Source organism: Apostichopus japonicus, chromosome 10 (assembly GCF_037975245.1).
Source record: "Apostichopus japonicus isolate 1M-3 chromosome 10, ASM3797524v1, whole genome shotgun sequence".
Lineage (NCBI taxonomy): Eukaryota > Metazoa > Echinodermata > Holothuroidea > Aspidochirotida > Stichopodidae > Apostichopus > Apostichopus japonicus.
The window spans coordinates 18,653,995-18,673,095 of NC_092570.1; the positions used below are offsets into that span (position 1 = coordinate 18,653,995).

A 19,101-nucleotide genomic window follows, 5' to 3' on the forward strand; every position below is an offset into this window, starting at 1 on the left:
ACTAATACGGATTTTTTTCAATATTTTATTAGGTAACAAGACGTTCGAACCTAAAACAAAAATAATATAAAATTTGTAATATCAGTAATAACTTTAGGAGAATATTTTGCTGATAAAACTAGTCTAGACAACTAAAGGAATCTGTTGCTTTTGTGTAATATATTCCATTTGACCGCTGATTTGCTTTGTCATGTATTTGCTCATGAATATTCAATGGTACAGTAGTATCAACATTTTAAAATGTTTTAATATGCAGTTTTAAGAAATAGGATTTCTCTGTTAAGTTTTGTTCAAATACAGAACCCTGGTCCTCGGTTACGATCAACTATCTGTTGTGAATAAGTTCCCATAGTCAAGTGTTAATATTGCAAAGTCTGTGTAACACATACAGTGGGATTTATTCGAAAAGTATAGTGGACGGCCCCATTTGCATTGTCTGAAGTTGCCCACACATATGTGCTGAATATTCAGTGGTTTGGAAGGTGTGGCCTCCATATGTGTGCAATGTATGCATTACGCAGCGAGGAAAATACCTTTCATTTGGTAGATTTCAGAAACGAATAGAATTTATTTAGGATTATTTGTACCTATGTAAGTGACAGTATAATACTACGTAACAGGTAATAGTTTATAGATTCCTATGTACAGGAAGATTTGTATTAAACTTGAAATTACTAAAATAATAGAAAACAGCTTTTAATGTATATCGTCTAAACGGATTGACGGAATAGAAGCCACATCGTTATACACTTGTTAACTACTTGGATAGCATACATATATATTCTCATAGGTGCGTAATATTTATAGAAGCTGGGACATTTTGATCTTTCCTCAACTTCCTTCCTCCATCCAGATTTTGTTTATACCTTTTAGAGCTTTGACTTGTGGTACGTCTGTTCTCGTGTGGTACGTCTGTTCTCGTGTGGCACGTCTGTTCTGGTGTGGTACGCCTGTTTTTGTGTTCTAGCATTAGTTGTGTTTGTACTTGCACCTCCTCCCCCTTATGGATCTGTCCTGGTTATAATGTATACTCACGACATTTTGGGAAATCTAGTACATATAGTTGATAGTACTAAGCCTACATCTGCAAGAGCCTGGTACTCATTCTGGGGGCATTCTACTTATAGCATATACTCGGAGCATCATGGATATATCCACTGAATTAAGTCTATGCTGTACACTCTTTCAACTACCGTCTGAGGTAATATAGCAATAATGTTATAACTGTATGTAATAAGCACTAAAGTATATATATATATATATATATATATATATATATATATATATATATATATATATTTATATATATATATACAGAAAATCTGCTGTAGCGGGAATACTTGGTCCGCCATAAATTCACGCACGTTGATGATTATGCACATAATTACACAGGTATCACTCAGCACATGCACGCAGTAGTAGTAGAAGTAGTACATTATAAATTCCACATGAAGAAACTGAGGATTTTCAAAACGATGGTTCAGATTATTCTCTGGAATTAGATGTACATGTCCAAGTTAAGTCAGTAAAATTCAACATAATGTTCTAAATGGTGTTACACTGATACCGCTAATCTGCGTTATCATTTTTGTAATTTTAACCTTTCTCTCACTCTCTTACTCTGTGTACTGTGTCTTCTACCTGCCCCCCCTTTCCACCCACCCCCACCTGTCTGCTCTCCCATTTTCAACTGAGGTTTTGATGTTAATATTTTTCTTTGTGTTCACTGTAAGTATAATGAATACATTAATACATCTTAATTTGAAGATAGCTTCTCTCACTTACACTCTCTTGTATTCATGGATAAATTTACGTTTTTGGTTGCGTTAGACCGAAGAATAGGGCTCTAATGTCTTGAGAACGGTTATTGGGAAGGGTTGTTGCACTAAGTGAACAAGAAGAGGCAGAGGAACAGCAGACTAACAAGAGTTTTGATCATAACTATCAAATGTTGATCCAAATTCCACATAAATGTGGAGCCAATAACAGCTGCTCTATATCGGGAAGTTGCCCACCCAGAGTTAGTTTGCACAGGACTATCCACGCAATATTTCAATCCTCGTATATTGGGACCAAGTCATAACTTTTTAACTTCTATACAAAATAAAAATAAAATAATAATCACCATCAAAATTTCTCATCAAATGCGACAAATTTGAAATCCAGAACCCATTTGACCTGAGTCGTTGAATTAGATAATCATGGTAACGGGTGGTGTAATACCTTAATTGCTGCTAATTAATCCAGTCATGTGTAAATGACTGAATAATGGATGGACTAGAAATGGCCTTTGATGAACAAATGGACTTACAAAATTGAACATTTATTCTTCACTGTTTCTAGTGAAGAAGTGAAAAGTTCCAAGATTTGTAATTTTTAGTGTTTCATACTATCTAGATATGAATAATCAGCAAGCCTGGGTTCCCTACACAGGTTCAAGATTGGTTGGGATGGGAGAGGGAGGGGAGAAAGGGGAGAAAGGCATGTGATCTTTGACAACACCATGCAATGTGAAAAGGGTTTCTTTGAAAATTATTGGAGGGGTGTGGCGGCATAGTCCCCCCTCTTTCCCCTGTTGTTCAGGGTTCTCATAACAGTTGAATGACAGAAAAGCTTCGATACATGGCATTTTAAAATTATCAAAGTATTATGCAGAAAGTAGGCCTATGCATCCTGCTATACAGTTGTGTAGCAATTATTTGTATTTGCATAGGTAACTTCTTCAAGTATTTTAGGTCTTTTATGCAAAGATAAATAATATTTCATGGAATCTCAATTAAAAACCTACTATTCCAAATTATGCGAGCACTAAACCCACAAGAATGTTCATCAATATCATTATGTCCATAGCAGTCTCTCAGTAATTTACCGCGCAGGCAGGAACGACATACCCACGTGGGTATATATAAACCCTAAATTATAAATCAGGCAGTCGAAAGCAGAAACTACCCTCCGTACATTGCACATTTATCAAGAGCCTCTCGTAGCGTTTAATATTTGGCTAAGATTTCAGGAGATAGTTACCTCGTTTGCCTCATACCTTTTACCTCCTTAAATACGGGTTAATGGTTAACCGCATAGATCTCTCCAGATATCGAAATGGGATTTAACAACTTCGTAGAAATTGTAACATTGCTAATTTTGCATTCTATAGAACATCCGTTTGATTTTTGCAAAGAAAAGAGAGAAAGAGGAAGTTTTGTGTGTGATCAAGGAAAAGCTATAGATCATGTGTAAAGTAGTGTCAGGATATGTTAATCATTTATTACTTACTGCCTAGTGTTGTAATAGCGGCGTATGACACCAACTGTAGTAGTGTCGTCCATAGTTAACTAATATGGCATTTCATGGTGAAAGGAGACAAAAATCAATCTCTATTCTGAACTCCTTCATGTTGAAATATTGTGAAGTGAAATAAACGTTATATACTCGGTTCCTGCGAGTTCATCACAATTGAACGATTGATTGGATCGTTACAGTAGACTATCTTAATTATAAACTATGAAAGAGATATTTATAACCGAGAGATTATGGCTGTTAAAAGAACGTTACAGTAGATTGTCTTTAGGATTATGTGGAAGAGATACTTAGACCTGATCTATGTGAGATAATTAATATGGGTATTACGAAAGCATGGTTGGAAGAGCGGGGATACCCAGGAAGGGGATACCCAGGGAGGGGATACCCAGGGAGGGGATACCCAGGGAGGGGATACCCAGGGAGGGGATACCCAGGGAGGGGAGGGGGGCCTGGAGGAAGAGTCATTTCTAGTTGATTTGTAATTGTGTATACTGTATATAGTTTGGTATTTGAGACTACTAAAATTGTGTATCCATGGATACACTCCAATAAGAACAGTGTTTCAAACTTTGTTTGCCAACCTCTCCAAAGCTAAGAAATGAGTGCTCCAAAAAAATAAAAATATTGCATTTGATCAAGCAAAGATGGTCCTACTAGTGTATTTATTTGAAGAAATAGATAAATTTTCAATAATTTAATACACACGTTCTTCATTTTTTGAAGTGAAGCATACCTACATACCTACCAACCAATGCAACTATTCAACTTCAGTATATGATGTGATGGTCTTATCAGAAACTTGTCAAAATCTTACTCAAACTATGTCTTAATTCTGTGTAAGTTTCAACAAAGAAATATAATCTACTTGACACCATTATGCAGTTAGAATCTAGGAGCCATTGTTGTTGAACGATAAGGAGAAAAAGAAAAAAGAAAAAAGGGAAAACCCCTACCATAGAAGCTGAATTTCCATAGACCTATTTGGAAGCAATTGTTTAGTTAAGGATAAATTAATGACAAATTTAATATGTCATCACCACACAGGTAGACCACTTCCATACACTTTCCCAGTTAATACGTGTAACAGTAGATCCATGACCGACTGCAGAGCTGGTGCTGGTCAGGTCATCAGAAACAAGTTGGACGGACTGGTACAATATAGCTGATATTCATGGTATATTAATGAAATTAGATTAAATATTAATGAATGGTGTTTGGGAGTGGATGCTACGTAGATCATGGGTATCGACTACCGTTACGACCAATATGTGGCCGAGGGCTTTTAACCTGCACCCACGTTTGTAACATGTCACATTTAGACACAGAACATTTTGGGCCTGATCTGAAAGTATAAATACCATGCAAAATGCATTTATACATATCATTTGCAATCATTTATCTTTAATCTAGAACTTTGCAAATGTTGTTTAATTGCAGTGTGTGTACATTGCAACCTCAGCACACGTAGCAATGTGGCGTGTTCTTATTCATGGTACATAGACTGTAACGTACATATGCATGACAGACACATTTGTATAGATGACAATGCTACCTGCAGGTACATACTACCTCACACACTTAAAAATACAGATGCACGCACATATACATGTTGCACATAGCGTCGTAACATATCTACCGACATTAATAAATGCACACATATAATATGTCCTCAATGTCATTGTTATACAGCACACATGTGGTTTGTTTGATCTAGCAGGCTCCCATTGTAGAGTCACTGTAGTTATTAAAATGAGATTGACTGTTGAACAGACCTCCTGTATATTACATATCAAGGCACACAAGGTGGTTTCTACTCAGGCCTATTCATAGACAGCTTACATGTATAATGCTGCATGCTCAAATTTATTAGCACTATGTGAACATGGTGTCCTTTGGATGTTTGTTCTATGCAGAAGTCTGGAAAGAACCTTATCTATATTTGGGTAGGAGTTGAATTTGACTTGGAACTCTTATCATTGCCCATGGTGTCTTGTTTGTTCTTTTTTTTTTTTTTTTCTTTTTTTTTGGTCAGGGTATGTTGTTCAGATAGGTTCAGATAGGCTGTTTGTTATAACAGACAGTGCACTTAAAAGGCGAGCAGTGGGAATTTTCAGCCACTGTTTTTAAGTTTAGTCTTTTCTGTACCATCGACACTGCCCTAAGTGTGTATAGACCTTTTATTTTTTATTAATTTTTTTTTTTAATAATGACACGTTTATAAATTCGACACAGTTCTACCATCTTAAATTTCAAGTGTCAATTAAGCTAGTATAGATAAATACAAATAGATATTTATTAAATGTTGAATTATTAGTTTGATATTGAGAGTTGATATTGCAATTTTACCTTTTCACAGACTGTACACTAAGTTCGGGGAATAATGTAGAGTTCGTATTTTGTTTAGCAGATTTGAAGGTTATTAAATCTATGGGACTCCTATAAAATACTGTATGGTTCCCAGTGTATAAGAATGAGCGCTCTATATCTATGCAGTGTACAGTATAACCATTTTGCATAGCATTTTGATACAGGAAAAAGGTCATCCCTGCAATTACTATAGCGAATTCACATAAGATGGTGTATGACTTCCTGTGATATAAACATTGAAAGTACAGACATGTATACATATTGTTGTATTCACTACATTAAAAATCATTCCCTCAACATAACCTGTAGATCCAAGGGGGATGGGGGGTATGGGGGGGTAGGTGGAAGGAAGGAAGGAAGAGAAAGATGGGATGAACAAACTTCTCCCTGCCTATTTAACTCCCCACCGAAAATTCAAAAGTTCCATTTGTCCACTCTGCTGAACTGCAATTACTCCCAGACCCTGGATATGGGGAGTGGGCTTCAAGGACAGCTCTCTCCTGAAGGATCTATTCCTGAAGACCTGTGATAACCTATAGAGAGGTGCAGTAGCTGTAAAGAGTAGTTTAGTCTGTTGTGATAAGCTTTCAGTATCTTAAAACCATCAAAGCCACTTGTCAGTTTGTGTGAGAGACTCCATTTAACCATTATAGCCTCAACATTTTTAAGCATGCTGCAGGGGAATTCCCTTTTTGGTTTTCTATAAACTCAGCATTTTAATAAAGTAGTACTTATCTATGGTTCGTGTCTCAAAACAAAACCTGATATAAATATATGTAACATATCATTCTATTTTTATAAAGTTAATACCATTGACAAGAGTGCACGAGTTTCATTTCTTATTTCTCAAGATGATCGGGGGGCTCGTTGAGTTAAAATAGAAAATGTTTATCGTCCATACTTTTTCAACCCCCCCCCTCCCAAAAAATGGGCAGTCATTCTTGTTTTGAGACATCGTAAATATGAGGACATGATATCGTCTGCTTCGTCATGTTGAGAAAAGATACCAATAATATTGTCGCTTTCTCCATTCAGCTTAGCTAGTATTATAGTCATCTTTATACTCTCTTCCTCCTCTTCCTTTTCCCCCTCCCCCTCTTTTACCACCCAAGGGATCCATCAAGTATAACAATTAAAGGCAAATGGGAGAATTTGTTTAGTAAACAGCCGTGCAAATAGACATCAAACTTTAGAGACAAAAAAACAAAAAAACACATAACGACAAAAGCTGTATGGTAGGTAATAATGCATATATGCCCATATTTGATTGAATATTAAGCTGGTAAAAGATAATCGAGGGAGTTTTGAACGATCCATCAAAAGTGAGCGAGGGGGACTGGCGTGATGAATTAGTTCATGTCACGGATAATTACTTCAAACAGATAGAAAGCTACTGCAGCAGCAGCAGCGTCGTCCTCCTCCCCCCGTCAGGTAAATATAATATGCTTGTCCATCTTATAAATAAATTTACATTCGCCTAGCCTCACAGCAGGTAGAAAATAGATGCTAAAATTAAGAGAAAAGAGAAGGAAAAAATATGAGAGGAGAGTCATGAATGTGACCTGGATTTTGAGAATCATGATAGAAAGAAAAAAAAGCCCAAAAAAAGAGAAAGGAGAAAAGGGGAAACAAGAGGTTTTTTGAGAAAGACAGGAGTATTCAGGCATGAGAAACATTCTGTCATTCGGCTGACTAGATTAATCAAGGCAGGTTAAGCGTCAGTCTCTGTCTAATCAATGGAAGTGAGAGAGAGAGAGAGATGGAGAGGAAGAGAGATTCAAGTGGAAAGTTGGGATGAGGAGAATACATGAAATATTCTTCGCCCCGTTGCGTTTTTATCAACATTTTACAGCACATTCTAACGCAGAAACAGGTGAGCTAAGATATATGGCCTGATCGATGTATATACTGAACCAGAAACCAGAGATATAGCCATCGGGCAGATTTCCTCTCGTATCTGTGATGCAGCACGGCAGATCCCTCGATCGCATGACGGCATCTGACGAAGGAACGTCGAGCCCCGATCGTCTCGAGAAATTAGAAACGAAACTTGTGCGCTCTTGTCAATGGTATTAACTTAAAAATAGAATTAGATGTATGTACCCTTAATCCAACTTTAATGGAAACTATAGATTTAGTCGATATAAACAGACCTCAGTCTGCGATCAAGCAGAAAAAGAGACCAAGGAAGGGAGGAGTTACTATGTGAATTTCTTAGTGCACTTTAATAGTCATTGTATGTTTAATTACAGTACACACATGTATGTTGTTATATAGATGCCTTTCATGAACAAAAATAAGTTAAACGGTTAAAAAAAAACTGTGTGTGGGGGGGGGGTGGGGTGGAGGGTACCTTTGTGTGTTAATTGTAGGTAATTTGTCCATATAATTTAGATATTGCAATCCAATTGCACTGTAGTTCATAATTGCTTAAATTCAAGTTTAAAATAAAATAATCTATGTGATCAAGCATATATATAAAGACACTTTAAAAGTAGCAGAGTGGTCAATTTTGGGAACTATAATTTGGACCAAGGTTTTACTGGGTGTTGTTCCTAGTACGACAAATCTGACTAGCATGATACCATTTGCAGAATTTCCATTTCGCAAAATGAAGATTATCATGTTTTGATAAAATCTGAATATTTTCTCACTCGTACAATTATCTATAATAGTATATCAATGATGAATGCCACATACAAATAGCTCGTCGGAAATTTCCACCAAAGTTTGGCCAATATTTGAAATAAAAACTCATGACCAAATAGTTGACCTTCTGAACTGCATTTGTGTCCAAATATATCAGCACCAAACAAAAGCGAATAAAAGATTAAAGATCTGTTTATAAGTAAGAGGTAATTTCAAGCAAACTTGAATCTTTGTTGATAAACTCAAGCCCTTTGGAGATTAAATAAAAGTAAATTACTAAAATGGAACAGTTTGTGTATATGTAGGATGTATATATAGTGTAGTATCTGTCTGTACATATCAATAATCAAGGCGTCATCAATTATTGGGAACGTTTTGTACAATATCACAGAAGAAAAGTAAAATACCTGGTGGTATATGTTTCATGTAACATATTTCATATATATTAGGTAGGATATGAAACAGCCTGTGTCTATGGTAGTACGTATTACCTGCCTCTTTGGGAAACTTTCAAAAATTATCCAAGAGAAGCATATAAATTGCCAGATGACAATTTCTATAATTACTATATTATTTTCAAGTATTTGTCAGAAATTGTGAAATATGGTACTGCATGGCCAAAATATCTACAACAAGAAAGAAATGATGTCAGGAAATATTGCAAACAAATCTAATATATATTTTATAGTTTTTGTTTGTTATTAAAATCCATAATCCTCAAAAAATGCTGAGCAATACATCAAACCTAATACTCTGTGCAGATGCAGTTCTGATTCAATTTTTTTTCCATTTTCTTTGCTCAAGTCATGTAAAAAGAAAACACAATTACATTTTCAACATTGATTGTGAGTGACAGTATGAAAATTGTCTTTTTCCCCATATTAGTATAAATTTTAGTAATTTATTTCCACAATGATTTTGTAGAGAGCTAGTGGCCCAGCTTTGGGGTGTTAAGAGTAGTGTTCAACCGATTAACCTAATCGGAATCGGAATCGGTACGAATATTGCATAATCGGAACATAATCGGAATCGGTAAAATTTACGTGGAATACCAGTTATTTCATACCGATTATTCAAAAACATATGGAAGGTGAAAATATCATTATTCAAAAACATATGGAAGTTGAAAGTATCAACTGATGTATTAGGTTTGTTCTTTTACTACGAAATATTAAAATAAGACACCCTCGATACGTCTTTCACAATGTAATTTCATCAAATTAGGCTGCCAGGGTCGCCGATTTTGCTTCCCTCGTGGTTAGTGACTTCAAATTTCTTGGCACAGTAGGCATAGCAGCAATACCAATTTCGCGAATTAACGAATGTGCTTGACAGGGTCGGAAATAAGCGGGAGCGATGTGCTAAAAAGCCCTCCTGAAGCACAATTACGAGTGCGAAAAAGAAATATAAGAAAATCGCCCTCGTTATATCAGGTGTCTGTGTAAAATTAATTGTGACATGCGTTTGCTTTAGCTAGGAATTGCAGTTGCTGCGCGAATCGCGCAAACAGTTTTCACATCTCGCATCAAATTTGAAGCAGTGCGGTAGGGTCGCGCACAATCCCCGGGAAGTTACCGTGGAAAATTACGGCCTGCACGAAGCAATTTCAGTACCAGCGAAAATAACCTAAAATCCTCACAAATCTCCGACCACATGGTAGCCTTACTTTACACTAAGTCAACTGCATGGAAATCTAACCTTGCCATCTGTTTATTCGCTCTAGTTGTGTCGCAAATAAAAAATAAAAATATCCTCGGAAACTGCAATCTTCGACCACATGTTAGCCTAACAACCACACTAAGTCAATGAGAAATGTAGCCTAACCATCGGTTTGCCAAAAAAAAAAAAAAAAATTGCGTAGCACACTTTCAATTTGCTGGAAATCGGCATTTGTTTGGAAGGTACTGTAAGTGATACAGTATGTCTTATAGAGGGAATGTTATATTTTATATTGGAGTAGTTTCTAGTTGTTATTATTTCTTTACATCAATCTGGTATTACATTTTAGAGTAATTTTAAACAAGTTACGATGGTACAATTTGCTTTTCAGTTTGATTGGCCTAAGCTTACATTTTCTAATTGAACCTGAATAGAGTTAAATAGGTAACGAATAGATATGTTTAACTTGAAGTTCGTAACATTTCTATTTGTTCATAAACAGTATAATACTGAAAATAAGTAGAAAATAATGTCGGAATGAAGGCAACATGTCATTAAAATTTACACTTTGGTAAATATTGAAGATGGATGGTTTGTCTGAGATACTTTTTGAGATGGATATTTTGAGTAACTATTCTTAGCCCATTTCAAGCCATTAACAGGTGACATTCACGTCGATGTGGTTAGGCCATTCGCTTAGCACAGTACTGACTAGGTAGGATGTCATATTTCCGTATTTTGGAAATTTAAAAATAAAACACTTTTTTTTTCTTTCCGAGAAACTCGAGAGGTAATTTGGTACATGTATACAAAATGATACCTTAGAGCCTTGTATAACAACGAAGCAAAAGGAAACACGGGAAAATCACAACAATTATTGTTTCTGTCAAACTTTATTGCCGATTTCGTATATACGGGATATTTTCTCATTTTCAAATAATCGGAATCGGAATCGGAATCGGTACGATTATGGAAAAAATAATCGGTAATCGGTATTTTCTGTTATGCATAATCGGTTGAACACTAGTTAAGAGTTGCTTACAATTAGTTAAAAACAAAAATGATTTGCAGAGGATGGTGACAACATGTGGTTAATATTGCTTGTACAGATGTTTCAGTCAGTAGAACATGTACATATTAAACATAATGTGACATTAGTCTTGTCATGTTTAATGAGCCCCCTGCTTAGATTGAACTCTTGACTTTCCCTTAATTGTTTTACTGATTGGAAAATCAAGGATATATATATATATATGTCCAAAATATCTCTCTTGAGATTACAGTATTATGGACTGTACTACAGTGGATAAATGTCTGCCAATTATGTTCATAGTAGCAAAACATCACTTTGGTTTCATTTGATGTTAGGTTTACCTGTGTTGTTGTAATGCAGTGATTTCACTTAAATTGTTTGGTGAAACTTATACACATTAATCCAATCTTCCAACCTCTTTATATACTTAAGCAATTTTGGGCTTTTGTAATCTGAATTTTGTATAAACCTGCAAAGTCAGGGTATAACAAGCATGGCATGATCTGTCTATTCAATTTTTATCTTAAACATTTGTGAGTGGGGGTTGGTATCATCAGCATACCAAATGCGATCATTGAGTCTTGTCAGTGAAAATCATAGTTTCGCATTCATTACTGCCTTAGACTCCGCCAGTTGGCTAAGTTGTATTCCTAAATGCAAGATTTCAATCACCACCACTTTTTGTCTCTGAATTTTTTTGGTCAATCCTTTTTTTTTCTTTGTGGCTATTTTAGTAGTCTGCCACCAATAGCATAAATTTAAACCAGGGGGTGATTCTAAATAGGCGGGACTAAAATCGGCGTCCCTATATGTCTATCTGTTAATATCCACTTGCAGTTGAGTTTACTGAAGCATGAAGTACCCTCAAGTTGGTGTCCTTCAGTAATCATTAATCGAGGAGTGAACAAAAGAAGTGGGGGGAAAAAAACAACTTCTGGAAGGGTCAAAGGTGACATTCTTTATAAATTTCTCACGTTGTGCTAAAAATATAGATTGTATAATTGGTCTGTTTCAAATAAAGCCTAATCCTTGACTGGATACGATGGCATGCTTCTTTTTCAAGACCCTGCGCAGCTTTTGCTTTTAGTAGTGGTGTCAAGTTGAGTTCAGACCAAACGGGTTTCATGGAAACGAGTATCGGTGACAAAATAAGCAAAAGAGAGACAATAGAGAGTGGTTGTGACTGACGTCACGGTCGTCACCATGGCATAGGTTGGTTTCATTTATGTATTAAAGCTGGAAATGGACAGGAAATCAAACTTACTGTTACGATTTCTATGGTGAGAGTGATATCATTCACTGGGACCTGTATGTACAGATTGCTTTCCAAAAACTGATAAATTACAGGGCAGTTATGTAAAGAACATTGTACTGCTAGCTTACTGTATAACATTCTGTAGGACCATATATTGTCTAGCTGCTTTGGTAGGAGGGTGGAGGAGGGAGGGTGAGGGGGGAAGGGAGTGAGGGGGGAAGGGGGAAGGAATGTTTTTTAAACGTATTTAGTTCATCTTTAGACGCATGTTAAACTTTAGGTTCAATCACTTCCAAAATCCTTTTAAAATGTTAAGTCTTTAACTGGATAATCTCCCGGGCATGAACTTACCGTCAGGTAAGAGTCAGGTGTTATTTTATTGTAGCTTTCATTCTGTATTATTTGTAACAGCTGCTTTTATTAATCATCTAGGCTAGATTTGCCAAATGTTCAGTCCAGATCACATTTGTAATTTTAATCAGATTTCACCAAATCTTTAGCATGGTTAAAAATGACTGAGGTAATATCAAAAACAAGTTTTCTTAGATACTGTAAAACAAAAGTTATTTTCAGACATTGAAGTGGCTGGGTTACAATAAATTAGTCCATTGAACATGTCAACGAGGAGAAGTAATATTTTGCACTGACAGTAAGATACTTATAAACATTCCTGGGACGTGACCATATGTTTGATTTTCTAGCATATTGGAGCAGTTAATGATGATCCCCGTCCCACCAAGCAAGATGGGTCGAGTTTACGACAGGAGTCGTAGAAACGATAAATTCCCGTTTACTTGCATGGATATATTGATGAGAATCGCATCGTTTGAATAACTTTCGGAAAAATAGAAATCACAAATCTAGCTACTACTAATCCAGTTTTTATAGATACTGTCATAAGTTGATGATGGTTTTCTTGCATAAAGGCAGGTGTTTTAACATTTCTAACATTACCCTGTTGTCAAAATGACTAAAAACATTCAACACGGACATGTTAACTCTCATTTTGGAAATCTGTTTATATTTTCCCGTCAAATCGATAGGAAACAAAAGGACAAATTAAATAAGAAGAAAACCAAAACTAAGTCAATTCTCAACCTTAACAATGATGGCGAGCTCATACCTGTCTTCCTAAAATCCTCTTCAGAGCTCTTTGTCGTCGAAGTATCTAACTCCTTTCTTATTTTGTAAAATACCATCGTAAAACCAAGTTGTTTTTTTTCCGCCCGCACGAATTCAACAGGGACCGTGTAATCTGCCTCGGAGAAATGTTCAGGTCCCTCGAGATACCAGTGCTCTTTTCCATCCCTCTGAGTGGATCAAGAATGATCGACGTAAAAAAGAAAAGGAAAGAAGCAAAAAAAGGCCTTTTCTTATCTTTCTCAATTAAGATGATCGCAAAGGCAGAATAGACATTGCCTTTAATAGCAGACAATAGTAAACACATTTTGTCTTGTAACATTTTCAGAGTTTTTTTTTGTATAGATATAATGGTTAGGGGGAAAAGAAAAAAAAAATGAGGCAACTATATGTTTGTGATTTAAAAGTCAACAGTGGTTTCTTGAGGAAACTGGAAAATAAAAGAAGAAAAAGGACATTGGTAGATAAAGTAGATTAAGGAGATCGTAAAAGATAATGTGTAAGAATTACAAAAGCTTATAAAAGAAAATGGAAAAAAGAAACAAAAAATCTGTGTGATTGTTTAAGGTATAATTTAGTTTAGAATTTTAGTTGAAACTTTTTTTTTGTAAGGGAGATTTTTGCATAAGGAAGTAACTTAATATTTTGAAAGCTGTGAAGTTATAATCTCTTTATGTGTAAAGTTAACTTTGAAGGAGACAAAACAGGCCAGAGCACAGAGCACAGAGCACCATGAATTGGGAGAAATAATCCTTCACAGTAGTCAACACGCATAGTTATGAAAACCAACTATTGCATAATTTCACAGCGCATTGCAGAAATGTGTGTTTCATAATACCTATTTTTTTTTAAGGTATTAATATAGCCACTGCAGCTAGTGTCAGTGCGTATAAAGTATGCTTTGCATACGAGACAGTCACCATATAGTGTAGCCAGCCAGCACCGTGGTGTACAAGGACAACTAACAAATAAAACCACAATTGATTGAAGTTTTGGTTTTAATTCCAAGCATGTCTACAGTTATATACAGTAGTAACCATGGGATTTCTTTTGTAACTTTCACAGCACAGTCAGGAATTCTTTTCATTTTCAGACCTATTGTTTGTTTTGGCATCAGAGTGCAAGACAATGGAGGTGTGCCTATATATATATACATATATATATGTATATGTAGCTATATATATATGTATATATATTACCATTAAATAAAACATCTTACATAAAAGGGAACCAAAATTGTAAGGGTAGAATTGCTTTGAATTGCCAAACAAAAAACCCAAGCCCAAAAAGCCTTGAATGGTATTGCTTCCCACGCCTCATATGTTGTGTTTTGTGTTGTTTTGTCTCCATATTATATGCTGCCAGTTCTACCCAATTATTGCTACACTGCAGTAGTACATCAATCAGTAGCAGTCACAACACTACGTACGTTGCCATCTCTTCTCAGTCAGTGTGTCTCTCCGTATGTGTGTGTGTGTGTGTACAGATCTTTCCCTCTTGTTGACTTTCTCTATTTTTTTGTTTGTTTGTTTGTTTTCTACTTTTGACGAGTTTTCACTTCATATATATATATAAATATATATATAGAGATATATATTTTTTTTTCTTTCTTTGGCTTCTGTTTCTTCCTGTAGGATACATGCCTGCTCTGCTAGTTTTCACCACGAGAACTCCGCCACACACTGTTTAGATAGAAAAAGAAAACAAAAATTTTAAAAAGAAAATTATTCAAAAGTTTATATTTTAAAAAAAAGAGAAAAGAAAAGAAAGTCAGAACAAAGTCTGTTCCGTGCTGGGCTTTTTTATTTAGGATGGTCTGCACATTTTTCCTTTTTCGCAACGGATTTTCAGCTGCTGATTGCATAAAAGCTTATACCCTTTGCTTTCAAAACCAACCAGCCCTACTGCTGGCTTCAAGATTATCGATACCTTATAGAGAACGACAACATGACGTTGGATTTTAACCGCCGCAGCAGTCCATGGATATAGCAGCTGATACTTTGACGTAACACAAAACACAAAAAATTGGAGATATTTTCTTACTGCCAAAGCTGGAGAATTCAAAACCACCTTGTTTTAAATGCCCTTCTCTTTCACTCTCAACTGAGTTTTGTTGTCCATCTTTTCGCCGCCAACACCTTTGCTGCCAACTTACGTGATATCTCTTCTGCCTATCTAGCCTCTCATGTTAGATTCTTTCTGCGTCGTATACTCATACCGCTTAATTTTTACGACAAAAAGCCGATTCGTGAGAAGATCGATGCACAATTTTTAAAGATCCTCATGAGAGGCGGCATCGAACTTTAAAAGATCTTCCCTCCCCCCACCCCCGTCCCATCGAACCCCTCGAAAAAGAAAAGGGGATCGCTTCAAAAAACCAGAGAGAACAGATTTTCCTCAGGAGACTGGCTAGAACATCTCCCCTCTTTGTTGTTTCACACCTTCTGCTGCTCACTCATTTGAAAGAGGGGTATCCCTTCTAAACTTGACCGCAAGTATGGCTGTTCGTGATAAAGAATGGCTGACTCTGGAGGCTTGTCGTGAATTTCAGCGCGGAACTTGCTCGAGAACCGAACAAGAATGTAAATATGCCCACCCGTCCAATTCGGTTGTCGTGGAAAATGGCCGAGTGATAGCTTGCTATGATTCCATGAAGGTAAGTTGTCGAGAGAATGCGTTCATCATCAAACCTTCCCCCCTCCCCCCCTCACGCCCACCCCAGCTGGTAACTTCTCAAAAATTCCCACCAACAGTATAACCCTCCCGATCTTTCTGCTTGAATTTTTAACCCTGCATGCGCTACAGTTTATTATGCCATTTGCACTGCATCTAAATCTAATATCGTTTTAATTAACTCTCTCACAGAAACCACCAGCTTTTTTTTGCAGCATGAGAAAGATGGATCTTTTTTCTTTATGTCTGTTTTTTTTTAGATTAATTTTTTTTCCACGAATTGTATGTTGTTGACCTGTGAGATAAGTTGGATTTCCTTTCCCCTTCTTGTTTTTTCCTGTTCTTTTACATCGTCGTCGTTGTTTGGTTTCACTTCGTTGTTTGTTGTTTAGATTTGTGGTATGTGTTTAACACGGTATCGGCTAACAACGTACATTTAAATTTGTATTTAAAAAAATGTAACTATTATTAGCCACAGTTAAAGCTGACTACTTTTTTGTACGCTATGTTTGTAAACCCAGATCACTTGTTTATGATTTGAAAAAGCAAAGGAAAAAAAAAGTACCGAGGGTTAAATTTTGCAACCAGGGTATGGGACAGGAGGTTTGTTTGTTCTCGTTGTGCATGGGTATTAAAGGACACGTGTAATGCATTGGGTTTGGGGTAAATTTATTGTGGACACTTGTTTGCATGGTGTATTGTTGTGGTCGTTCATACTACTGCCAGCAAATGAAACAAGATGTGACCAATCACCCCAAAACAATTCTTACCATTTATGACAAATTATAGTTGTAATAATCAAGTATATAATCAGTGATATATGCTGAGACGACTTTTTCACAGGTGGTTGTATTGTTAGAGGATGGTGCATGTTGGTTTGGGTGGGGGATGGGGTGGGGTGGGGGGGCAAGAGAGGGCCAGAGATGCGGTTACCACCACATCCAAAAATATATGCGTATATATGTCACGTTGGTTTGCTATAGTTTTATTGGAGATGCATGCAAGAACTGCATCATTTTGAATAAAAGCTTGGCATTTTTCTTTTGTCCTTTTTTGGTAAGTTCGTAGCTAATCCAATTTACAAAACATTAATAAATAATTCCAACAACTAAACAGCTTAACAATTAAATCTGTCACAAGTCTTAGTGTAGCTTATAATATGTACTGTCATTTGCAAAAGAAAAGTAATTGGCAAACCTATCCTAACTCTGCAGATGCCTGGCGTTACTTTTGAACAGGTCTGTGATTTGTAAATATACTAATATGTAACGACTATATCAGAAAAGAAAATTAGTACAAAATATGAAGAAAAAGGTTCAAAAATCGTGGTCAACTTCAAAGACTGCAGTAAGGTGGAGGCCACAACTTATTGGGAGAAATTGATTTATGATTTCCAAGTCTAAAATCTTTAACTAGACCAAAACTGCAAAGAAACTTGAAAGTACGAAAGAAACAAGAAGGCCGCTTTCTAGTATCACACTGTGTATGCTTGGTGTTAATACATTAATACTTTATGCAGACTTTCTACACATCAGTGGAAACTTGAAAGGTAATTAATTTGGAATATTATATCCATTGCAAAATTAAAGAACAAAGTCCTAGCTAGCTTGGGTTAATTTTTAATGGAATAAATGCTTGTAATCATTAATTGAATTTGTGTAAAAGAAAGTAGCAGTAACTATTAGCAACCCAGAAATCCACAACTGAATGAAAGGCATATTATAACAGTTTCCAGTTTCCGATGAAGTTTTTTCAGTAATAGTTGTACTGATCATGCATCATGCCTAGTCTCCCCTCCTTGATAATTATGTACCCATTATGAATACTTGTAGAGAGGGGGGGGGGGGGAGAGGTGGAGAGAGTGATACAGAGATAAAGAAGACAGATGAATATAGTTTTAGGGATCATAGTGAGCCTTACCCTGTTTAATAAAAGAAAAACATGGCATGTCTTTTTACACACTAACTGCAGTGAAATATCTAGTTGTGTGGCAGCTTGTATGGGACATTTTTCTTTTTGTTTGATCACAGATACGTGTATTGCATGCTTTTGTCTATAATCTCAACAATAACTGTATAGTGTTGTTATACTTGGTGTCCACTTATAATGGTATGTGTATATCTATATATATCTATCTATCTATATATATATATCTATTTATATATAGATATAGATATACATATATATTTATATATATGTAACCTTTATTGGGATTGTGTAAATATTGCATGTACTTGTGTATTTAATATTGTTCTAGTAATTTATTTATTCTAATATCAAGTGGTTTCCCTGTGTTTTAAGAAGAGTTTTAAGGTTGTCCCATGTGCATTGTTCCCTCTCCCTTCCCAGCCCTCCCCTTCTCATCTTTTATGGAAATGTGGACAATTAAATTAATCCATCATTGTATGTCCCCCTCACTTGATGTCCCCCCCCCCCCCCATGGCCCCCTTACCCATGACATACCTCCCTTTCTCATGGCTTTGAATATTCAGTCACGATCTATGAGAAATGTATCCCTCGATAATTCATGTTTGTAAACTTTGTAAGTTTGCAAAAACATATTTTCTTTTGATGTATATATCTTAAGATGTCTAATAATCATGATGTAGATTCATTGCTTTTATGTGAGTCCTTGGGTTCTCATGATTCACTCGTTAATTTGCATACAGTGTGTGTTTTATCGTTGCTGATGGAGCAACTGAATATTGTATTGTAAAGCCTGAGCTCTTACACCGTCGGTTGTAAGAGTGATATTAGCTGTGTATTATGGATTATCTGTATGGTCATGTCATCTTATTCTAAGCATATGTATGTATGGTAACATAATGATCTTTAGCTTTGTCAGGATGGAGATGACAGTGATATTCCGGTTGTTGTGGAAGCGGATAGCTAATTACAAAATGCTGGTTATCCTCTGCACGGATCCTTAGAGGTCAAAACCTCATAGCAATTTGTATGACGTTGATACAAATTTTTAAAATTTGGTGGTATTTTGTCAATTATGTATCTGGCAACAACAAAGTGA

The 19,101-nt window shown here is 36.0% G+C and overlaps 1 protein-coding gene across 19 annotated transcripts in view; it reads left to right on the forward strand.

Annotated features, from left to right (window-relative positions):
- The window catches only part of LOC139974903 (uncharacterized), a 203,710-nt gene that overhangs the window by 112,536 nt on the left and 72,073 nt on the right, over positions 1-19,101 (forward strand). For 3 of the 19 annotated variants that reach the window (XM_071982441.1, XM_071982452.1, XM_071982442.1), the window contains exon 2: positions 15,038-16,059. The exons of 15 other annotated variants lie outside the window; for them this stretch is intronic. In XM_071982441.1, coding sequence (XP_071838542.1) covers positions 15,901-16,059 — 159 coding nt within the window. In that variant the 5' untranslated portion in view covers positions 15,038-15,900. Of the gene's footprint in view, positions 1-14,811; positions 14,829-15,037; positions 16,060-19,101 lie in introns of those variants that run through there. One more of the 19 variants, XM_071982443.1, reaches the window with a different exon arrangement.